We start from the raw sequence: 25,883 nt of genomic DNA, 5'->3' as shown, positions 1-25,883 counted from the left end.
GAAGCCTGTAATACATGTTTTACATTTGAGGATAATGTGATGTCACTTCCAAAATGTATTGTTTACTCAGAGAGATGTACAACTTACTTCACAGTCACAAGTAGATGGGCAGAATATTCAGAATTCCCTGTGACTAATTGTAATCATAATAGGTTACAGAGTGCACTATGATCAAAAAGTACAGTATAATGTTATTGTTTATGAACTAACAACCTTTGAAGGAACACTTGTGGAAACAAAGAGACCAAAAAGTTAAGATTTGAGGTGCAAGGACAGCTGTAGAAAACATTGTTCCCACACAGTATTTTGTATATTTGAAGCACTCTTTGATGAAAAGAATACTGTGTACAGAACTCATGATATGTGAGTTTGTATTCAGAGGATGATGAGAGAGAGCAGATAGTGATAGGTACTGCACTATTGTCCACGTATTTTCAGTTTAGTGTGCAGTGGGATTTTTATATTAGTGTCATTGGAACAGCATGTGAGTGGCTAAGGTACTCCCAAGTCTAGTTAGTGAGTATGTCACGAGTTTCTGTGACATTGCCGTAAAAGACTATAATGAAAGAGGTGTGAGATCTTTGAAGATTGATTGAACATCACAGTTACTGCATGTAGACCAAATGGTTTTGTTTGTATTCTCATGTCTTTACATGTACAAATCATCATGTAGTGATAGTGTGAAGATGACATGTTGGGACTATAGTATGGACCTCGTACACAACACTGCTAATTTTATATTTAAAAAGAAAGATTATGAGACTTACCAAACAAAAGCGCTGGCAGGTCGATAGACACACAAACAAACACAAACATACACACAAAATTCTAGCTTTCGCAACCAACGGTTGCCTCGTCAGGAAAGAGGGAAGGAGAAGGAAAGACAAAAGGATATGGGTTTTAAGGGAGAGGGTAAGGAGTCATTCCAATCCCGGGAGCGGAAAGACTTACCTTAGGGGGAAAAAAGGACAGGTATACACTCGCGCACACACACACATATCCATCCACACATACACAGACACAAGCAGACATTTGTAAAGGCAAAGAGTTTGGGCAGAGATATTAGTCGGGATGTAAGTACAGAGGCAAAGATGATGTTGAAAGACAGGTGAGGTATGAGCGGCGGCAGATTGAAATTAGAAATTAGCGGAGATTGAGGCCTGGCGGATAGCGAGAAGAGAGGATATGCTGAAGGGCAAGTTCCCATCTCCGGAGTTCTGACAGGTTGGTGCTAGTGGGAAGTATCCAGATAACCCGGACGGTGTAACACTGTGCCAAGATGTGCTGGCCGTGCACCAAGGCATGTTTAGCCACAGGGTGATCCTCATTACCAACAAACACTGTCTGCCTGTGTCCATTCATGCGAATGGACAGTTTGTTGCTGGTCATTCCCACATAGAACGCTTCACAGTGTAGGCAGGTCAGTTGGTAAATCACGTGGGTGCTTTCACACGTGGCTCTGCCTTTGATCGTGTACACCTTCCGGGTTACAGGACTGGAATAGGTGGTGGTGGGAGGGTGCATGGGACAGGTTTTACACCGGGGGCGGTTACAGGGGTAGGAGCCAGAGGGTAGGGAAGGTGGTTTGGGGATTTCATAGGGATGAACTAAGAGGTTACGAAGGTTAGGTGGACGGCGGAAAGACACTCTTGGTGGAGTGGGGAGGATTTCATGAAGGATGGATCTCATTTCAGGGCAGGATTTGAGGAAGTCAAATGAAGTGAAATGAGATCCATCCTTCATGATATCCTCCCCACTCCACCAAGAGTGTCTTTCTGCCGTCCACCTAACCTTCGTAACCTCTTAGTTCATCCCTATGAAATCCCCAAACCACCTTCCCTACCCTCTGGCTCCTACCCCTGTAACCGCCCCCGGTGTAAAACCTGTCCCATGCACCCTCCCACCACCACCTATTCCAGTCCTGTAACCCGGAAGGTGTACACGATCAAAGGCAGAGCCACGTGTGAAAGCACCCACGTGATTTACCAACTGACCTGCCTACACTGTGAAGCGTTCTATGTGGGAATGACCAGCAACAAACTGTCCATTCGCATGAATGGACACAGGCAGACAGTGTTTGTTGGTAATGAGGATCACCCTGTGGCTAAACATGCCTTGGTGCACGGCCAGCACATCTTGGCACAGTGTTACACCGTCCGGGTTATCTGGATACTTCCCACTAGCACCAACCTGTCAGAACTCCGGAGATGGGAACTTGCCCTTCAGCATATTCTCTCTTCTCGCTATCCGCCAGGCCTCAATCTCCGCTAATTTCTAATTTCAATCTGCCGCCGCTCATACCTCACCTGTCTTTCAACATCATCTTTGCCTCTGTACTTCCATCCCGACTAACATCTCTGCCCAAGCTCTTTGCCTTTACAAATGTCTGCTTGTGTCTGTGTATGTGTGGATGGATATGTGTGTGTGTGCGCGCGCGAGTGTATACCTGTCCTTTTTTCCCCCTAAGGTAAGTCTTTCCGCTCCCGGGATTGGAATGACTCCTTACCCTCTCCCTTAAAACCCATATCCTTTTGTCTTTCCTTCTCCTTCCCTCTTTCCTGACGAGGCAACCGTTGGTTGCGAAAGCTAGAATTTTGTGTGTATGTTTGTGTTTGTTTGTGTGTCTATCGACCTGCCAGCGCTTTTGTTTGGTAAGTCTCATAATCTTTATTTTTAAATATATTTTTCCCACGTGGAATGTTTCCCTCTATTATATTCATTACACTACTAATTTTGCTTCTTTGCTTATAATGATGACTGTAGATTTACTGTCCATCAACATTGTTGTTAGCATCCTTAATAAAAAATTCCAACAAAAAATTTTAAAAACTTCCAGTCACTTTAATGTTCACCTATACAATTACAACTCAACAGGGTGACACAAAGTGATACCGACAAACTTGTGGTTGCAGAACTGAGGATAGCAATCCATATTTGGAAACATTATCCAATGATTCTGTGGAATATCGAAGTTATCTGCTGCTAGGCTACCCATGTGGCAGCAAACATGAGTTTTTATGTTGACATCTCTGCCACAATAATGACTGGCAATCTTTATATCATTCTGATGCCAGGCATGGACATCTTTGACACCACCTAACGTCATGAATTCTGTCAGTTCTATTTTGGGAAGTTCCACTTGCATTCTGCCAGAATATAAGTGCATGTTTTCTGACAACAAAAGGGTGACATAGTGGAAGATATTTTCCTCTGTAATTTCAATGCTCTGGAATCTCACTGGCTATGTTTCTGGATGTGTGTTCTTAGGCTCAGTTTGTTGTTCATGATAACAACTACAAACTCTCAAAGTTTGTCAGTGAATTATACACTGAAGTGCCAAAGAAACTGGTACAGGCCTTTGTATTCAAATACAGACTTATGTAAACAGGCAGAATATGGTGCTGCGGTCGGCAGTGCCTATTTAATTGCAAGAAGTGTCTTGTGCAGCTGTTAAATCAGTTACTGCTGATAATATGACAGGTTATCAAGACTTAAGTGATTTGAACATTGTGTTATAGTCAGCACATGAGCAATGGGACATGGCATCTCCACGGTAGCGATAAAGCGGGGATTTTCCTGTACGACAATTTCATGTGTGCACTGAGAATATCAAACTCCCCAGACATGAACATCATTGGGCATATCTGGGATACCGTGCAACATGCTGTTCAGGAGAGATCTCCACCCGCTCATACTCTTACGGATTTATGGACAGCCCTGCAGGATTCATTACGTCCATTCCCTCCAGCACTACTTGATACATTAGTTGAGTCTATGCCATGTCTTGTTGTGGCACTTCTTCATGCTCGCAGGGGTCCTGCATAATATTAGGCACATGTACCAGTTTCTTTCGCTCTTCAGTGTATATACAGGGTGATTATAATTAAAGTTAAACTTTCAAATCACTGTATAAATAACACCATTGGTCAGAATGACATCAAATTGCAACTGAATATTATCAGAGAAGGGGGATAATGTATAGCAGAAGAAAAACAAATAGTTACAAAATGTAGCAATAGATGGCGCTGTAAGCATCATAATTTAAGAGTGGTCGATTACAAATGACAAATCAATCATAAAACAATGCCTAAGGTGTACGTTCGATGTTAAACAAAATGTACTACTTAGTGTGCATGGGTGTACGGTGTAATACTATTAGTTACATAAGCCCACCCATCACAGCAAGGTCACATCACGTTGGATGGGAAAAATTGGTTTTTGATTGTCCTGAGGTCAAAAACTACATAAAAAGCATCACTCACATCGGTTGTTAATTGTCCTGAGGCCAAAAACCGCTAAAAAAGCATCAATCACATTGGATTGAATTATCCTGAGGCCAAAAACTGCATAAAAAGCATGAATTACATCGGTTTTTAGTTGTCTTGAGGCCAAAAATCGCATAAAAAGCATCAACCAAAATAAAATCGGATTATTAATTTCCATGTGACTGGTGTAAAACATGTTTAATATGCTGTCTGCTGTGGCCGCCCACTTCGAACATCATAGTGCTTACTGCATCGACATCCCACTTCACTTCCAGCCAACACAGGATGCCTGCATCATGGGGCATATATTAACCAGGAAAACCTACATTGTCTGTGTTGTCAAAGCAAATACTTACCAGCGACCACAACACAACACACCACCAGGTCTCCATCAATGGCCGCCAGGGACCGCTACCCATTCATGGAGCCTGCAGAACAGCTTCACCAGACGTCGCAGCTAGCCCAGGAACTACATTGATATGGCAGTCATATTATCGCAAATAGTTCCCACAGATACATCCACCAACGGGATTTATAAGGTGGCACACTGCTGGCAAAAGGCAGTTCGACACACCACTTGGAAGGATACAGAGCTGCCAGCCCAGCAGCCATGGCCAGATGCTTCTTCTAGTTGGCCAATCTCTTGTGGATGGACTTGGTATAGTCGACAAACCTCTTGACATTGTAGAATTGTTTATTGTGTTCACTCCGTGTGAAGAGTCAGGTCTTTCTATTACTATTATTGTTTGTTATTTTGTATTTGCGTCGATCTGAAGTTGGTATTGAGTTGGTTGTACTTTAGGAGATGGTATTATTGTTTTGTTTTGGTGATTCCAGTAAATTGTTTTTGGACTTGTGTTTTCCACATTTCTATTCTGCTAGTGCAAATATTTCACTGGCCACAATTGATTGAAGTGTTTCCGGGGTTACATTCAGAATGTGTTGCACAATGCATGCCTTCAATGCAGCTAAGTTTACAATCAGAACACTGAACACAACAGCTTTCAGATAGCCCCACAGCCAGAAGTCACACAGATTAAGATCAAGTGATGGGGACAGCCAGGCTGTAGGGAAATGGCGGCTGATAATTCTAGCATTTCTCAAATGGCACTTCAGTGGCTACTTAACTGGATTTGCAGTGTGTGGAGGTGTGCCATCTTGAATAAAAATGATCCCATCCACACATGCACTCTGTTGGAGAGCTGGAATGACATGGTTGTGCAAAAGACACTTATAGTACTTACCAGTGATAGTACAGGTAACAGGACTGGAAGCACCTGTCTCTTCAAAAAAATATGGCCCTATGGTAAATGATGCCGTAAACCCACACCACACAGTGGCCTTTTCAGGATGAAGTGGTACAGGTTGATTTGTGTGTGGATTTTCCATTGCCCATTTTCGACAATTCTGTTTATTGACATATTCTTTCAGATGGAAGTGGGCTTTGTCTGTCCACAAAATCTTCCATGGCAGACAGTTGTCTGCTTCCATGCAAGCAAGAAATTCTAAAAGCAAAGGTCTCTCTTGCTGGCAGGTCAACAGGAAGTAACTCGTGCACATGGGTAATATTGAATGGATAACAAAGAAGGATGTTTCGTAGGATTTTATGCACAGTGATCATAGGTATGTCCAATGTTTGGGCAATTTTCCATGCACTACACATTTGCGCACCACTACTCATCTCCTCCTGCATTGCTGTGGCCACTGCTTCCACTGACATTGAATCAATTCGTTTGCTGCCTCTACCAGGTTGCACACCAAAAGAACCTGTCTTTTCGAATTTCTGAATCATTTTCTCCAGACCTCGACCACCTTTTTTAAATCCCTCAGTGCCTGGAACTTCTGCAGAGCGACGTGTGCACAGTCATCACTTTTGTGATGTAGTTTTACAAGCAGAGCATGATTCGGCATTGAGACAGTCATGGCGAACTTCGTGGACATGAAAGGAGGGAAAAGCTGTGTACCCAGCATGTTTATACCAACTTCTATGGGTCTTGTGCATGACAGGCATTTTCACTTACATATTATGACACATGCATAGCCATCTATTGATCAATTTTGACACTATTTTTTCTCTTCTGCCATACATTTTCCCCCATCTCCGATAATATTCATTGCAATTTGACATCATTCTGACTAGTGGTCTAATTTCTACATTATTTTGAAAGTTTAAGTTGAATTATAACCACCCTGTACAAGCCATATATCTATGTTCCAGTGTAATCTGGAACAGGTAGAGAAATTTGAATGAAAATTGGTATTCTTATTGCTACTGCTACTGCTGTTGTGGTCATCAGTCCAAAGACTGGTTTGATGCAGCCCTCCTTACTAGTGCGCCTTGTGGAAAACAGTTTATTTCTGGAAAACTTCATCCATTTCAATCTTCTACTGTACTCAGACATTGGCCTCCCTTTATAGCTGTTACTACCTACAGTTACCACCACTATTAAATTAACAGTTCCCTACGTCTCCAACTGTGTCTTATCAACCTATCCCTTCCCTTGTCAGTTTGTGCAGTAAAGTGCTTTTCTCCCCTGTTTGATTCAGTAACTTTTCATTAGTTATGTGACATATCTATCTAATCTTCATCATTCGTCTGGGGAAATTTGGAAAGCTTGCTCAGTGTACAGATTGAATAACACAATGGATATGCTACAACCCTGTTTCATTCCCTTCTTTGCTATTGCATTCTATTTCTTCAATTCTTAGAATTGAAATTTGGCTTTGGGCAAGTAAAAATTTTTCTCCCTGTGTTTTATCCCTGATAAAAGTGTTGTATTTCACCACTCTGACTTACGAAATTGATGGTTGGGCAGTAATCACACTTATCAGCAACTGTTTTCTTCAGTATTGGAAATATCACATTCTTTTTTAGGTCTGAAGGTATTTCACCCATGGATGACCCAATACCCCTTGGCTGGCTGCTGTGGCCTGCTAGAGACTGATGCCACAGTAACCATCATAGCTTTTGGATTTATGTAGTTCTTTCCTGAGGGAGGAGAGAGGGGTTATTTGAGGAAGGTTTTAAAGGAAAGGCAGCTCACTGAGGCTCCAGGTTAAGAGGGACCATCCCGTTGTGGCAATAGGGGGATGCAAAAGTAAAGCAGGAGATATCAGTGAGAGTTAGTGGTTAAAGTTGGTATCTTTCACATTAGTCCTCACAACGGGTTGGTTTCTCTCATCATGGGATCTGAATGACGTGTGTTTCCTTTCTGACCTTACGAAACCTATCCCTCTTTTCTGCATGAGGGAGTAGTTCAGTTCTCAAAGCTAGGATAATATTTTGTACTAAGAATTTCACCTGCTGGAGGTAAGTATTGGCCAGCCATTCAATCTTTTAATTTTTTAATTTGCTCATGTGTATTTCTCTTTTGGTACTTTTGTGACGGCAGTCACAGAGTGCTTTAACAGTCATGGGGTGCTTTAACACATGCTCTCCATTGTTAGCTTTTTCTGTTAAGGCTACATAACTACCAATGTCAGTTTCATTACAATTCAAACTTTTATTCAGGTTGCAGTTTATACAGTTGAACTCGTGGGATTCGGTATGTAAATAACACAAGGTCCAAACAAAATTATTATTTCTGATTCTAGCCCAAACCAGGAGAGTTACTGGATCATTTAAACTAGGGTGTCCATTTCAGTTTTATTAAAAAGACATAACAGTATAGAACCTGGGGCAATTAAGGGAGCAAATGGGACACAAACAGTATCAACAAAATTTAATGGAAATAAATGTTTACATCTGCACCATGCAGTTTCTCCTGCACTGTCATTGTACTTTTTAATTTTATGAATGGTACCAACAAGGGAATTTTCTTTTGACATTGTCTCTTAAAAATGAGCATGTGATGCCCAGTTAAAACTTGTTTTGCCAGTGAGCAAGGTCTTCACTGTTTCAGCTTTCATTCTGTTTTATCTCTCTCTCTGACAGTTACAGCACTACTGGTGATAAAAGTGAACTCACATTTTAGATTGGTGTCAAATTACACTTTCATTTTGGCCTGATTGAAACACTGACTGCACAGATTTAAAATAGTCACATACCCACAGCAGTGTCTTCAGACTGTTTACGACAACAGAAATGTAAATTCTTATTACCTAAATCAACCATAAATATGACCCTACACAAACTGGTACTAACAATAGTGCAAAATATTAACAGTAAATAAACAAATATTGTAGATCGAATTGTACAAGTGACACTTCCTGGCATGTATGCTTGCAGAATGAACTGCTAGCATAAAATACTTTACCCAAGCTGAATCACAGGACGTTTTAGCATCACCAAAAAAAGCTTTTGTGATAATGGGACATTAAAGCAAGACACTGGAGTCTCCCCGATGAAACGTGGGACAGCGGAACGTTTTAGAAAAAAAGGGGACTATCCCAGGAAAAACAGGACAAATGGACACCATAACTTAGATGCAAAGTGCAATAACAAACACATGTAGATGATGTGCTGGATGCTTGATCAATGGCTTCCCGAGGACCATGTCGTTGCAACTGAACTCAGTGTCACTGAAGTGAAGTTAACCGGAACTGGCTCCACTGTCAGAAATGTTCTCTTAGATTCATGTTGTCTCTTAAATACAAGTGGAGTGGATGAAAATGTGCCACACTCACTTGTAGATATGAAACTGGCATAGGAAAAATAGTGTGAGAATTTTATTTTCACTGGTGGTGAACTTGACACTGCCTGTCACCTTCAAACAAGCCCACAAACATGTTATTTATGCTTTTGGTATCAGCTAGGTTATGCAGCTTGACAGATCTGGCTGAACTGCAATAGGGCCTAAGCCCTAGGTTACAGCAGAGATATTTTACTTAATTATTTGTATGCTGTTCTTCTACTTGTAAAAATATAAATAATCTTGGATTAAAAAACTCTTATATTGAACTTACAGGTCAACCATCATGTTCCTCTCAATCAGTGAGCTTATTCTGCACAAAACTAGTTTAGTTTTATGTTATAATGAAAAACCCATATCCTTTTGTCTTTCCTTTTCCTTCCCTCTTTCCTGACGAGGCAACCGTTGGTTGCGAAAGCTAGAATTTTGTGTATATGTTTGTGTTCGTTTGTGTGTCTGTCGACCTGCCAGCACTTTCATTTGGTAAGTCACATCATCTTTGTTTTTAGATATATTTAGTTTTATGTTAGATATATTTGATTTTGTATTCTGATCAATAGAAGATTGCAATAAACAAGTAGTGGGGCAGCTATGAGTAATCAGTCTGTAGTGATAAACAGACATTTAATTTAAAAAGAAAATGGAAATGAAGTCCCATGCTTCTTTACAGAGCATAGGGGAACAATGCGCGAGACCCGCACCGCCTTAGTAGGCAAGGTCCTAATGGAGGTGGTTTGCCGTTGCCTTCCTCCGACCGTAATGGGAATGAAATATGATGATGATGAAGATGACACAACAACACCCAGTCATCTCGAGACAGGGAAAATTCCTGACCCCACTGGGAATCGAACCCGGGACCCCGTGCTCGGGAAGCGAGAACGCTACAGCGAGACCACGAGGGGCGGACTTAATTAAAAAATTTCATACCAAAATTTGTACGCAACAATCACTCAAGCTATTCATTCTGTTGGGTCCTATCGATGGAGAAGTACCCCATGCATCTTAGGATAGTGTGCTACTAGGAGCCTTACTGGAGTTATTTAATCTCCTTTCAGTGGCTCAAAAAAGTTACCTATGTTCAGTTCGTTGTTCATCAACAAATGTAGCCCTCCATTGAGCCTCTTATTGCAAGTTTCTTTGTCTCAAAAGGGAAGTGCTGTAGCACAGTTTGTCTCATGCAGGCATCCTTGGCAATTTTGTCTGAGTTCTCAATGCCAAAATGTCATAGTATGCAGCAGAATGACACTTGCAGTTGGCAAAGGGAATTCAAGATTTTGTGGACTTTTAATCTGCTGTGTAAGTAGACTCGACAATTAGAAGAATATTTATGGAGTTAAAGGAGGTGAGGAATTTCATAGCTCATTTGTATCTGATTCTGTTCTAATCCCATTAAAATCACATTAACTGAAAATTTGTTTGCTAAATTATCTTGAGTGCACTTTCAGGGAATACTGCAGAGCAGCTGATGGGGTCTCAGTGTTTGGAGTCATCTATTTAAACCTCATATAGTACCTAAAATTTAATAAAATATTCATTCAGAAACATAGTGAGTTGCTCCTGTATCTCAGCAGTTCTACAGCTAATTAGGTCCTCCTCAGTGACCAGGACAGTGACTTAATCCACTCTCAATTGAGCATTATGTCTCTGTGTCTCAGTATGTGAGACTCCCATATGGCCTCATAGCTTGGCGTTGATTTGTAAAGATGTACTCCAGTACTAGATGAGATTCCACTTACTGTTGGTGATAAATAAAAGCCTGGCACTGCAAGGAGAGCTGTATTGGTTTACATATGGTGTCTCACCGGCCTGAGCATGTCTAGAACTGATTTCTGTCTAGGTCAGATCTCAAATGCAGCTATTGTAAGTCTGATCCCCTCATTATGAAAACAGAAAATAATTTTTTGAGTATGAAGTATTTGCTTTTCCATAAACCATGTGCCTATAATTGAGCCAGGATTACACAAAAGACTTGTACAAAGTGTGCAAATGAGCTCTGTCAGCTTCCCTTGAGATATGGCTAAGGAACTTTAGAAAATTAGTGTGTCTTTTGCCCTTTGGGTTTTCGATTTCCTATGCACAATGAATGTTCTGGATTGAATACAGTGTGACAGTGTTATTATTGGGGCAGCTTTTTGTCATGTTATTAGTGTTGTCAGTGTATGATATAATAAGTGCTGAAAATTGAATTCTTATGTAATAATAAAGTGTAATAGTAGTTAATAATACTATAATTGTTATTAGGGTTGATATGTTATTTTCTATAAATGATCATATTACAATTCACTGTGGTAGAAATCCAAGGAAGGGAAGTAATCTCCCAACTATGTCAAGTTAAGTGGATACCAAAGAGGCACCAATCTAATGGTAGAAACGATGACAGACATGACTGATACAGTACTTGAAAAGATATTTACACTTGAAGGACTGAATGAATGTAAGACATTGTCCATGAAATTTCTGTTTGTGGAGTTTTGATAGGATGTTATACCTCCAAATAATATTGCATGCTTTTTCTATGTCAAAGAAAACACCAACCAGATGTTGCATGGTAAACAGGATGGTTGTGTGGCAAGATCAACAGATGATACAATAATTCCAGTATTTTGTCCAATTGGTAATTATAATTTCTTGGGTACGCATCAGATTTCAGAGGGGTATGAGAAACATAAAAAATTCTCTTTGTGGCTGGTTTTGATTAAAAAGAATGGTCACATTCCTCTTAGCAGCTACCAAGTGTTGCAGTTTGATGTACTGAAGCTAATCACTAACATGAATAATGTCCAGATCTTAGATAGATCAAGCTGCAGATTCCATGAGGACCTGACCTCTCTAATATGCTGTATGACTACACATATTATGTGTTAGGAATGCAAAAACACAACAATATTCATTCACATTAAAAGGAACTCAAAAGTCAGGGCAGAACACCAAAAATATTTATGTGCAATACTGAGGGAAGCAGTGAGGAGTATAAAAGTACAGCTACTCTATATGAATACTTGCTATGTAGACATATACTCATTAAGTGTAGCTGCTAAAAACCCAAATGGCGTTCAACATCACTGAATAAGTAATGGAATACACTGGGTAACAGCAGCTGAATGGTTAAACTTCTGTTCACTTACATGTTTTTCTCGTTATATGAACTATATTTCACTCAATATTATGGTGTAAGTCTTACGAACTAGTCTATTTAAGGTGCTTCTCATTCCATTGACTGCTGTGATGTTAACAGACATATTTCTCCAATTTTGTAGCTAATCAGTTAACCTGTATTTCTATCTGAAGAGTTTTCTTTAGTCAATGATTTTCTTGCACTTTTTGAATCATTACTAAATATCTAGTAATATTTAAATGTCTTGACAATAGTTACACTGCTGATAATGGGTCTTTTTAGCATACAGGGGGCCTTTGTAACATATCATAATCAGTACAAGGGTAGTAATATCAGGTTTAAATCAGCTATGTCATATTGTATAAGTAGTTCAGGAAAAAAATCTTAAAAATGTTCTTAACTTTTTGCTGCAGACTTATTTTCCTAATATTGTTATTGTAAATGGAAAATTTATGTATCCACATAGATAACATATGCCTCATCCACTTGAAAGGGATTTTGAGTTGAACAGACTTCACTCTGTTAGTAGGATACTAGAGAAATTCAGTCTACAAAAGGGATTGCTTACAAATCACTCGTGTGACCCATCCTAGAATACTGCTCAAGTGTGGGAGACCTGTAGCAAATAGGACTAAAGGGGTTATTTAATGTATACCGAGAAGGACAGCATGGATGGTCACAGGTTTGTGTGATCCATGGTAGAGGGTCACAGTGATGTTGAAAGAAGTGAATTGGCAGACTTTTGAGGAAAGATGAAAAACTATCCTTAGAAAGCCTGCTAGCAAATTTCAAGAATAGTCTTTAAATGATGACTAGGAATACACTAAAATCCCATATATATTATTCCCATAGGGTTCATGAGGACAAGATTACATTAATTACAGCATGCATAGAGGCATTTAAACAGTCATTCTTCCCGTGTTGGAATGGAATGGGATGGGAAAAAGTGGGGTGTATCCTCTGCTGTGTACTTCACAGTGGTTCACAGAGTATTGACATAGATATAGATGAGAATTTGTGATTGTGGACAGTCTATTGTGCTGGGGAAAAGAAGAATGTGATGCTGTTGGAAAATACAAAAAAAAAAAAAAAACAGAAGGTGAGAAGGATATGAGCTCAGAATGTATTGTCAAGACAGGCAGGGAGAAAGCTGAGACATTGCTTCCTGTGCAGCAATTTGATGTTATGCTTGACTTGACCTGTTTCAGTGGCAACATAAGACACCTTGTTACAGGGACAGAAGAAGGAGACCAAGAATTTGACTTCCTGAGCAAATGGGGGCCAAAGTTTCATAAATTGGCGCACTCATACAGACATAAATCCACAGAAAGTGAAGAAGAAGGTCAACATGAAGTGTAAGTACATATGAAGACATTACATCTTGTTAACAACTGAAATGCTGTAATAGGTTTATGTTTCAAGTGGTGACACCAATAACTGCTATGCTGTTCTGGCTTAAAATATGCAGGGCCTATCAATTGCTGACCCAAATAATGAGCAGAACTTTGTGGCTGCAACTGTCCTGCCTTTTCATTTATATGTATCCCCAACTATATCCTCATCAATATCTATCCTGCATTTGTAAGATACATTTATAAATAATTTCACAACCACTGACACTCACATGGTCCCCTACTATGGTTTCTTGGTCATGGGCTTATTAGAAGAATTCTTCCAAGTCAACCAGAACCCTAAACCACTTAATTTGATTTAAATAAACAGATGATGCCTTTTGATCTACACCCAGAGCCAGGACACTTTACCCTCATTCCTTTGCAACTTCATGACATTTAGTTTGTTTCATATGTCCTCTTCTGTTCAGTAAGGCACATTTGTTGTCATTAACTATCATCTCACTGGTGGATCTAAAAGAATCTCTATCCATTTTAAGATAACTAACCACTGATAATACCTTCACTTTGATAGCTGCCACTGATTCCACATGAAAAATCTGCCTTGCAGTCTTGCTACTCATCCTCAGTAAATTTGCAGTAATGAGCAATTTGCCACACTTTACGTCGTAGGTCTTAACAAGCACTCCACTGTACGATGCTACTCTAAAAACCTAATACATAAATAGACATGTCATACCCTCCTATACTTTGAATGTACTTACCAACACTCCAGCCAGCAACAAAGGTGCATTCACCTCATTACAACTTACACAACTGAATCACACAGTGAAATGAGAGATTATTCCCTTAAATGATTCCTACCACTCCCAAGCAGATATCCCACTATCTCCACAACCTACCTTCTTATTCCCAGTCTGTTGAGACATGGGACATTTCTGTGTGATAGGTCAAAAGGTGACAACTTGTGCAGGAAATGTACAACTGAAGTCTGATGTTTATGTCAATGAATATGATTGCTCATACTACCTTAATGTTAGGAAACTTCAGATGTGCAGGTCCTAAACGAATCTTATGAATACAGTTAGATTCTCGCAAATATCTTGTCATAAAAGAGTGTCACTTGATCTGAGAAAAGTGACAACTTGTGCAGCAAATGAACTACTGAAGTCTGATATAAGTTGGGGTCCTTTACCAAGGTGGTAAAGTCCTGACACAAGCAGCAAACATTTGTGTCTTTCGTCTCACTGGAGGGCTAGAAAGATGGTAGGGACTGGGCTGCCAGAATTAAATACTGCTTCAGTTGTTGTGGTAGCTGAAAAAAATTGTCATTAGTGTTATTCAGTTTGTTGCATATACTGTAAGCAATGCTGCAGTAGAATCCATAGAGTAGTTTTTGATACATTGGTAACAAAAGCAAGGGAGGTACAAGTGAGACTAGCAAACCAAAAGACCTAAATAGTGAATGAAGTTCATAAAAGTAACACAAACTCTCAAATAGGATCCAAGTGTGATTCAGTTCCAGTTGCAGTGAGAGCCCAGATACTGAACTCATGCATGTATTGAAGGCCAGCATACTGTCCATTGCAAACAAAATGTAATAGCTCCAGGTAATATTTGTACCCACTGCTGCAAGACTGGCTCTGTCCAGATCTCGCAATACCAACACTGAAGGCATGATTTTAATAGCAGATAGGTATGCTTAACTTCAGGAGTGTCAACACCGTTATAGTTTCAACTTTGAAACTGATTAAACATTTGCCCGACCAAGACTCAAACCTGGGACCTAGCCTTGATGGGCAAGTGGTCTAACAATTGAGCTGTTTAAGCATGACTCACGACCTGCCCCCACAGCTTTATGTCTGCCAGTACCTCATCTCCTACCTCCCAAACTTCACAGAGGTTCTCCTGCATACCTTGTGGGACAAACACTACTGGAAGAAAGGATATTATGGAGACATGGCTTAGCCACAGCCTGTGGGCTTGTTTCCAGAATGAATTTTCACTTGGCAGCAGCATGTAGGCTGATGTGGAACTTACTGGTGGATTAAAACTGTGTGCTGAGCTAGGACTTGAACCTAAGACCTTTGCCTTTCACAGCGAAGTGCTCTACTAACTGAGTTGTCCAAGCAGGACTTACGACCTTCCCTCACAGCTTTACTTTCACTGTTGCCTCATTCTTGTCTCTCATTGGGATTCAAAAATTTAAAAGTGGAGAAAAATTTTCCTTTTCATGATAGATTAGATCCTTGTTGGCCCAGGTAATCATGTAGTACACATATGGTACATTCTGATGCAGCATAAGTCAGTGTCTAACAAAATGTAATATTACAGAATTTAAAATTACATTAATTACACTATTTTACATTAAATGTGCATTAAGTTATAGTGTACAGAATATATATTGTACAAGTGGAAAGAGAATACATTGTAAAAGCAGAAAGAGCATATACTGTACAGGTAAATTGATATTTGTATTACATTATTGTCTACATGGTAGATAATTAAGGTACTTAAAGATACCAACATTTATATAATAATTACTATTAAAAACAGTCTTGATCACAATTTATTTAACAAGGTGACCGGTTTCGACCACTACTGTGGTCATCTTCAGACCTTTGAGTAGGAACCTCTTTCTGTTGGAGAATCACTACTAAAGTAATTCATTTATATAATACATCCCTGGAAGAACTCCTGCAGGCTATAGAAGCAGTGATGAATCAGATATGCCTTAGCAGCTGACCTGAACTTTTTCAGGTCATTTATTGACTTAATATCTGGGGGAAACTTATGCCAACTAACTTTACCATAATGTGAGGTTTCTTTTTTATTTAAGCTGGTGTTCACTGACACTGTTTGAAAGTTTCCTTTTTGCCTTTTTTATGGGAGTGAACACTTTCATTTTCTGGGAAGAGAATGGGATTTTTCAGTAAACATTTTTCATGAAAACAGGCATCTCATACACATAGATCTGTGGAAGTGGGAGGATTTCCAGCTGTTTAAAGGTGGTCTACAGGTTTTTCTCAATTTTATACCTTCCATTATTCTTGTAATCCTTTCTTGTAGACTAACAGCTTTTTAGCTGTGAGAAGAGTTACCCCAGAAAATAATTTTATAGTTAAGTTTTGAGTATATACGGGGTGTCCCAGAAATGTTGCGACAAACTTCTAGAAAAGGTGGCACACATCATAAAGTTTGAGAATTGCACTGCAAGCCATGGCCAAAAATATCAACTGTAAGCAGTAGCAGAGGTCAAAGATCAGAAAGGAAACAAGAGAATGATTAATCTGAAACATTTATTGGATATAATGAGTACACACAGTGTACCACATGAATACAGCCCTAATGTTACAACAGATTCTAGCAACTTTCACCATCCAAGACTATGCATGCCTGACACTGATGGAGCATTGACAGCCTGGATATGCTTGAACAAACCAGGAGTTTTTTTGACTTGGAGCAGATGTTCTGACTATTCTCGTGATGAGATCGATTTCAGACTCCACAGGATCATGATATGTGATTGATTTTGTGGCTCCCCACAGATGGAGATTAAGGCTTGATAAATCTGGTGAGCACGGGGGCCAGGGAACCAGTCCACTACACCCAATCCATTGATGCGGAAATGACCTGTTCAAATGCCTATGTACAGCCAGTCCAAAATCAGCAGGTGCCCCACATGTTGGAACCAAAATGCTGTGCCTCACATTTTCTGTAAAATTTCAAGCAAGCCAAGAAGTACCTGCTCCAGAGAGGTCTGATAATTCATGGCAGTCAAGTGGGATGGTGAAAGTTATGGCCTGACTATGCAGCTACCAACCATACCTGCTCACACATTAACTGTGAAACTATGTTGTGCCGCACACAATGGGGTTTTTCTGATGCTCAGAAATGCTTATTGTGGTGATTGAAAACACCACCGCTAGTGAACGTGGCCTCATCAGTGAACATCACTTAAGATGGGAAATGCACATGTTGGTCACTTTGATGCAGAAACCACTGGTGCAAAACACACATGTATGGGATGGTCATCAGTAAGCCCTAACTGCACCCTTAGGAGATGAAAGGCTTTTAAAGACTTGGCATTCAAAGCGTGTTGGGAACTGCTTCGAGGCATTCTTAAGTCCGATGCAATGACATTCTTATGTCCGATGCAATGACACATATGCTGGCAATGCTGCACCCCCCCCCCCCCCCCCCCCAACATGCTTTCTTCCGTAATGACCAAATGCACCAACCACGGCCTGCCCTCAGTAGCCCAACAACTTCTTAATGACCCATATTCACACAAATTTTGATGCAGATGTGCAAACGAAGTGTGGTACAGTTATTGTTTCTCTGGGAAGTGTTATTGATAAATGGATCCAGTGGCTCATCCACTGCACTGAGCTGCTCCACACATTAAGTGAAAGTTTGCAACCTCACAGTTCGTATACCATTCCACTTACCTTGTGTACTGGCTGGCACTCAAATGAGGAAGTCGTCATGTTCCCCTCCAGTACTCTTGTGTGCAGCACCACCTAGTGGTGTACAATGATGTTTGCAGCAATAGGTTGCTATGCAATTCTCAATCCTTTTGATGTGCCCCACTTCCCTTAGAGGTTTCTCGCTACATTTCTGGGACACACTGTGTAGACAAAGTATAAAGTTTTCAGACAATCTTGTTGCAGCATCCTTTGAATATCCTCATTAAGTAGCATGCAGTGCTTAATTTATCATACACTTTTTCAATATATGCCTCCCTTTTACAATTATTTTGGAGCCTAAAACACAAGACTTTGCATTGTCTACACTCCAAAGTTCTTTATCAGATATCTGAATCTGAACAGTCTGCTCAGTGTTCTTCAGATTGCAGAAACTTAGTGGCACTGTCTTACTTGGATGTATTACCAACATGTTGTGACTGAACGAGATTTCACTATTATTCAGTGTCTCTGCTATATACTTCTGAAGCATTTAATTTTTATTTCCCACTAACTAGCACACTAGTATCATTAGCAAACTGAATGATGTTCTCACAGAATTTTTTCAGGTCATTCCATATAGATTAGATTAGATTAATAATTGTTCCATAGATCATGAATATGACACTTTGTAATGATGTGGAACATGTCAGGTTAATAAAAGATGTCTGTACAAGATATTACATTACACAAAATATTGCATGACACTAATGTTTAAGTAGTTCTTTTTTTTCCCTTAATTTATATCCAAAAATTCAGCTAATGGGTAGAAGGAGTTGTCATCTAGAAATTCTTTTAATTTATTTTTAAATGTTAGTTGGCTATCTGTCAGGCTTTTGATGCTGTTTGGTATGTGACCAAAGACTTTTGTGGCAGCATAATTTACCCCTTTCTGTGCCAAAGTCAGATTTTTAACCCTGCATAGTGAAGATCATCCTTTCTCCTGGTGTTATATCTATGCACACTGCTATTACTTTTGAACTGGGTTGAATTATTAACAATAAATTTCATAAGTGAATATATATATACTGTGAGGTTACTGTGAGGATCCCTAGATCCTTAAATAGATGTCTGCAGGATGACTGGGTGGGCTCCAGCAATTATTCTGATTACACATTTTTGAGCAATGAATACTTTTCTACTCAACGATGAATTACCCCAGAATATGATGCCATACGAAAGCAGTGAATGAAAGTAGGCATAGTAAGCTAATTTACTGAGATCCTTATCACCAAAATTTGCAATGACCCTAATAGCATACGCAGCTGAACTCAGACGTTTCAGCAAACCATCAATGTGTTGCTTCCAGTTTAACCTCTCATCAATGGACACACCTAAAAATTTTGAAAATTCTACCTTAGCTACAGACTTCTGTTCAAAGTCTATATTTATTACTGGAGTTGTGCCATTTACTGTACGGAACTGTATATACTGTGTTTTATCCAAATTTAAAAGAGAGTCCGTTTGCTGAGAACCACTTAATAATTTTGTGAAAAGCATCATTTACAATTACATCACTTAGTTCTTGGTTTTTGGATGTTATTACTATACTTGTATCATCAGCAAAGAGAACTAACTTTGCATCTTCATCAATGTGGAATGGTAAGTCATTAATGTATATCAAGAACAGTAAAGGACCTAAGACCGAACCCTGTGAGACCCTGTACTTAATAGCCCCCCAGTTTGAGGAATCAGCTGTTGTTTTAACATTACATGAACCACTTATTTCAAATTTCTGCATTCTTCCAGTTAAGTATGAATTAAACCATTTGTGCACTGCCCTCCTCAAACAATAATGATTTAGCTTATCTAAAAGAATTCCATGATTTACACAATCAAAGGCCTTTGAGAGATCACAAAAAAATACCAATGGTTATTCAGAGCATTTAATATTTGATCAGTGAAAGCGAATATAGCATTTTCTGTTGAAAAGCCTTTCTGAAAACCAAACTGACAATTTGTTAGTACTTTATTTTTACAAATATGGGAGGCTACTCTTGAATACATTACTTTCTCAAAAATGTTTGATAGAGCTGTTAGAAACTGAGCGGTAGTTGTTGACATCCGACGTATCCCCCTTTTTATGCAATGGTTTTACAATGGCATATTTCAGTCTATCGGGGAAAACACCTTGCTCCAAAGAGCTATTACATACGTGGCTGAGAATCCTACTTATCTGTGGGGAACAAGCTTTAAGTACCTTGCTGGAAATACTATCAATTCTGTAAGAGCTTTTACTTTTCAGTGAGTTTATTATTTTACTGATTTCAGAGGGAGAGGTTGGTGGAATTACAGTTGTTTCAAACAGCACAGGTATGGCCTCTTCTATTAGTAGCCTTGCCTCTTATAGTGAAGATCTAGATCCTATTTTCCCCACAACATTTAAAAAATGTGTATTGAAAATATTTTCAATTTCTGATTGTTTGTTAGTACACTTGTCATTCAGTTTTATGGCACTTAAGTCTTCCTGTGCTCTTGGTTGCCCTGTTTCCCTTCAATAATATTCCAAATTACTTTAATTTTATTATCAGAGTTACTGATATCAGACATGATACACATGCTTCTGCACTTTTTAATAACTTTTCTTAGTACCGCACAATAGTTTTTATAATATTGAACACTCGGGCATGGGTATGTGTGATGTCCTTAGGTTAGTTAGGTTTAAGTAGTTCTAAGTTCTAGGGGACTGATGACCACAGATGTTAAAGTCCCATAGTGCTCAGAGCCATTTGAACCATTTTTTTTTTTTTAATATTGAACAATTTCGGGGTCAGTACTTCATCTTGCTGTTAGATACAGTTCTCTTTTACGGTTGCAAGATATTCTTATTCCTTTAGTTAGCCAAGGTTTTTTTATATGTTTTCTTGGAATTATGTTTAACTATTTTCTTGGGAAAACAATTTTCAAATACCCTTAAAAATGTATCGTGAAATAAGTTATATTTCAAGTTTGCATCGGGTTCCTTATACACTTCATCCCAATCTAGCTGCTGAAGGCTTTCCCTAAAGTTTGCAATATTTATATTGTTAATTGAACGCACTGCTTTGAAAGTCTGATTTGATATACTGCTATACTGGAGCTATGTCATTTACTGTAACTAGCTGTGCACCATGATCTGAAAGACCATTCTCAACAGGATAAGCATTTACGTCCTTAAACTTATCTTGGTCTATAAAAAAGTTATCTATCAATGTACTGCTGTTCTTAGTTATCCGAGTAGGAAAATCAATGATGGAGCTCAAATTGAAAGAACTGAGTGATTCTACAAGGTCATTCTTCCTATTACACTCTTTCAGGGAATCAACATTGAACTCCCCACAAATGATAATTTGCTTCCCCCTGTCTGACAGATAGTAGAAATAGAAGAGATCCCAACACTGATCTTTGTGGCCCTTCGTATTTAATGGGTCATGCTTTCAGTGATGTTGTCCTAATTTGTGGTGATGCACTTCAGCCACTTGCATTTGTCCACTTATGTAAGATCTTATCAATCTTATACAGTTGCTGGATGTTCCTGTGATGAGCATGTTGTTGGTCTTCAGCAAGAGTTTAGTGTGATCTATGATATCAGAAGCCTTAGAGAGATCTAGATGTATTCCACTGACACATTCACCATAACTTAATTTTTGAAATACTGCATTTAAAAGTTCAAAAACCGCTGTATCACTTAACTGGCCCTTTCTGAAAACATACTGTGCCATAGATAACATTTTGTGCTTTTCCAGGAAATCTACCACTCTTCTTTGAAAAACTTTTTCTATGAATTTTGAGATCACATGGAGTAGAGCAAAGAGCCTATAGTTAGTCACTTTGTCCTTTTTACCTTGTTTGAATAGCAGTTTGAGGTTGGCACTTTTTAGGCATAATGGGAAAATTCCAGTTTAAAAGGAACTTTTCATCTGCACTTTCACACATATACACATCAACTCATGTTTCCTTCCTTTGTAGATTTATAAACTTCTCAACCTTTTTGTTGGTTGAAGGTTTGTCCCATTTGCGCAGTTTCTATTCATTTAGTTAAGCTCAGTGTTGAAGATATTTCAAGAATCTGTGCATAGTGGTGTTGCTTACCAATACCATATCAATAGTGATGTTGGTAAACTTGTGACTCTGGTGGGGGTATTTATAGTTGGGAGCAAGTTGTGTGTTGCAAATATCCAAAAGATCATCCCAATCTTTTGAAACTTTATTGAAGTCACTGCTAAAACCTCCACATACCATAACTCATTTGTTCAGGTTGCTGATATCATCAAGACTACCTTAAAGTTGTTAAGGGGACGCTGTATGTCCTTTGCCGCTAATGTAAAATTATTGAATTTTGTGACCCATTACCTTGGAAACTTTCTAAGACACCAACTTACAATTTTCCATAATTATTGAATGAACCTTCCTAGATACACTTAACTAGAATTATTACTAAAATTGTATTGTGCGGCATGTTATCTTTTCTTTTTCAAACACTCTATTTTTTGACAGAATTTTGTATATAAATGAACATAAAAACAAAACAACTCAGGATATTTTAATTATCCTAGTTCCATGTGTGTTGAATCTCACACTCTGGCATGCTGTGAAAATTTCATGTCTGTACCATCAGTACCTTTTTAGAAAACAGGCCATTTATTGCAAAAAAATGTAGTCCAGAGATACTGAGGTTTAAAACTTTTTTATTACAAATTCTTATACAGACTTACATTTCTGCATCTTTTATGCACTAGAATTGCCCTGGCCCATAGTCTGTGTCTTCTTCAGTGTCACAACAGCCCAGTGCTTGCCTCCTCCTTTTCTTTCTCACTTCTTTTGTCATTTGCTGAGCAGCTAGCTCTGCTTCACATACACGAAGCTCATCCAGTTCCCACAGTCCTTTAGCTGTCTTCTGTCCAAATCTTACCCCTAACTTCTCCAGAACCTTAAGTCGTGTGTAGTTCCCACCATTAAAAGGTATTACAGCATCAGGCACTGCTAACTTTAGAGTCATAAGGCCAACAAATACATTTTTAAGCACACGGTACCACACAACATTACTGAAGGACTCATTCATGTTCTGGGTTGGGTTGGGTTGTTTGGGGGAGGAGACCAAACAGTGAGGTCATTGGTCTCATTGCATTAGGGAAGGGTGGGGAAGAAAGTCAGCTATGCCCTATCGAAGGAACCGGCATTTGCCTGGAGCAATTTAGGGAAATCACGGAAAACCTAAATCAGGATGACCGGACGTGGGATTGAACTGTCATCCTCCCGAATGCAAGTCCAGTGTGCTAACCACTGCACCACCTTGCTTGGTATTCACATACTGGGTCTTTCCATGTAAACACTTCTTTAGTAACTCAGGATTTGCCAAATCACTGTAAATAGGTTTGATTGCCATGATATCATTACTTTTACCACTGTCACCTGTTTCTAAAGTTACTTTCCTTTTTGATGCACTAGGGGCTGTGCCCCCCCCCCCCCCCCCTCCCCCCATGAACCATGGTCCTTGCCATTGGTGGGGAGGCTTGCATGCCTCAATGACACAGATAGCCGTACCGTAGGTGCACCCACAATGGAGGGGTATCTGTTGAGAGGCCAGACCAACGTGTGGTTTCTGAAGAGGGGCAGCAGACTTTTCAGTAGTTGCAGGGGCAACAGTCTGGATGATTGACTGATCTGGCCTTGTAACACTAACCAAAACGGCCTTGCTGTTGTGGTACTGCGAACAGCCATAATTTTTCCCGAGGGCATGCAGCTTTACTGTATGATGATGGTGTCCTCTTGGGTAAAATATTCCGGAGGTAAAATAGTCCCCCATTCAGATCTCCGGACGGGGACTACTCAGGAGGACATCGTTATCAGGAGAAAGAAAACTGGCTTTCTACGGATCGGAGCGTGGAGTGTCAGATCCCTTAATCGGCCAGGTAGGTTAGAAAATTTAAAAAGGGAAATGGATAGGTTAAAGTTAGATATAGTGGGAATTAGTGAAGTTCGGTGGTAGGAGGAACAAGACTTTTGGTCAGGTGAATACAGGGTTATAAATATAAAATCAAATAGGGGTAATGCAGGAGTAGGTTTAATAATGCATAAAAAAAATAGGAGTGCGGGTAAGCTACTACAAACAGCATAGTGAACGCATTTTTATGGCCAAGATAGACACGAAGCCCACACATACTACAGTAATACAAGTTTATATGCCAACTAGCTCTGCAGATGATGAAGAAATTGATGAAATGTATGATGAGATAAAAGAAATTATTCAGGTAGTGAAGGGAGATGAAAATTTAATAGTCATAGGTGACTGGAATTCGACAGTAGGAAAAGAAAGAGAAGGAAATGTAGTAGGTGAATATGGACTGGGGCTAAGAAATGAAAGAGGAAGCTGCCTGGTAGAATTTTGCACAGAGCATAACTTAATCATAGCTAACACTTGGTTCAAGAATCATGAAACAAGGTTGTAAACATGGAAGAACCCTGGAGATATTAGAAGATTTCAGATAGATTATATAATGGTAAGACAGAGATTTAGGAAGCACGTTTTAAATTGTACGACATTTCCAGGGGAAGATGTGGACTCTGACCACAATCTATTGGTTATGAACTGTAGATTAAAACTGAAGAAACTGCAAAAAGGTGGGAATTTAAGGAGATGGGACCTGGATAAACATAAAGAACCAGAGGTTGTGCAGAGTTTCAGGGAGAGCATAAGGGAACAATTGACAGGAATGGGGGAAAGAAATACAGTAGAAGAAGAATGGGTAGCTTTGAGAAAAGAAATAGTGAAGGCAGCAGAGGATCAAGTAGGTAAAAAGATGAGGGCTAGTAGAAATGCTTGGGTAACAGAAGAGATACTGAATTTAATTGATGAAAGGAGAAAATATAAAAATGCAGTAAGTGAAGCAGGTAAAAAGGAATACAAATGTCTGAAAAATGAGATCGACAGGAAGTGCAAAATGGCTAAGCAGGGATGGCTAGAGGACAAATGTAAGGATGTAGAGGCTTATCTCACAAGGGGTAAGATAGATATGGCCTACAGGAAAATTAAAGAGACCTTTGGAGAAAAGAGAACCACTTGCATGAATATCAAGAGCTCAGATGGAAACCCAGTTCTAAGCAAGGAAGGGAAAGCAGAAAGGTAGAAGGAGTATATAGAGGGTCTATACAGGGGCGATGTTCTTGTGGACAATATTATGGAAATGGGGGAGAGAATGTAGATGAAGATGAAAATGGGAGATATGGTACTGCGTGAAGAGTTTGACAGAGCACTGAAAGGCCCCGGGAGTAGACAACATTCCATTAGAACTACTGACAGCCTTGGGAGAGCCAGTCCTGACGAAACTCTACCATCTGGTGAGCAAGATGTATGAGACAGGCGAAATTCCCTCAGACTTCAAGGAGAATATAATAATTCCAATCCCAAAGAAAGCAGGTGTTGACAGATGTGTAAATTACCGAACTATCAGTTTAATAAGTCACAGCTGCAAAATACTAACGTGAATTCTTTACAGACAAATGGAAAAAGTGGTAGAAGCCAACCTCAGGGAAGATTAATTTGGATTCCGTAGAAATGTTGGAACATGTGAGGCAGTACTGACCCTACGACTTATCTTAGAAGAAAGATTAAGGAAAGGCAAACCTACGTTTCTAGCATTTGTAGACTTAGAGAAAGCTTTTGACAGTGTTGACTGGAATACTCTCTTTCAAATTCTGAAGGTGGCAGGGGTAAAATACAGGGAGCGAAAGGCTATTTACAAGTTGTACAAAAAGCAGATGGCAGTTATAAGAGTCGAGGGACATGAAAGGAAAGCAGTGGTTGGGAAGGGAGTGAGGCAGGGTTGTAGCCTCTCCCCGATGCTATTCAATTTGTATATTGAGAAAGCAGTAAAGGAAACAAAAGAAAAGTTCGGAGTAGGTATTAAAATCCATGGAGAAGAAATAAAAACTTCGAGGTTCACCGATAACATTGTAATTCTGTCAGAGACAGCAAAGGACTTTGAAGAGCAGTTGAACGGAATGGACAGTGTCTTGAAAGGAGGGTATAAGATGAACATCAACAAAAGCAAATCGGGGATAATGGAATGCAGTCG

The 25,883-nt window shown here is 39.4% G+C and overlaps 1 protein-coding gene across 1 annotated transcript in view; it reads left to right on the top strand.

Moving 5' to 3' along the window:
• Window positions 1–25,883, top strand: part of LOC126088338 (neural-cadherin-like) — a 296,369-nt gene that overhangs the window by 258,614 nt on the left and 11,872 nt on the right. Inside the window, exon 22 of the mRNA XM_049906473.1 lies at window positions 13,246–13,366. Coding sequence (XP_049762430.1) covers window positions 13,246–13,366 — 121 coding nt within the window. The remainder of the gene's footprint in view (window positions 1–13,245; window positions 13,367–25,883) is intronic.

Source organism: Schistocerca cancellata, chromosome 6 (assembly GCF_023864275.1).
Source record: "Schistocerca cancellata isolate TAMUIC-IGC-003103 chromosome 6, iqSchCanc2.1, whole genome shotgun sequence".
NCBI classification, from domain to species: Eukaryota; Metazoa; Arthropoda; class Insecta; order Orthoptera; family Acrididae; genus Schistocerca; species Schistocerca cancellata.
This window is presented reverse-complemented; position numbering and strand designations above follow the sequence as displayed.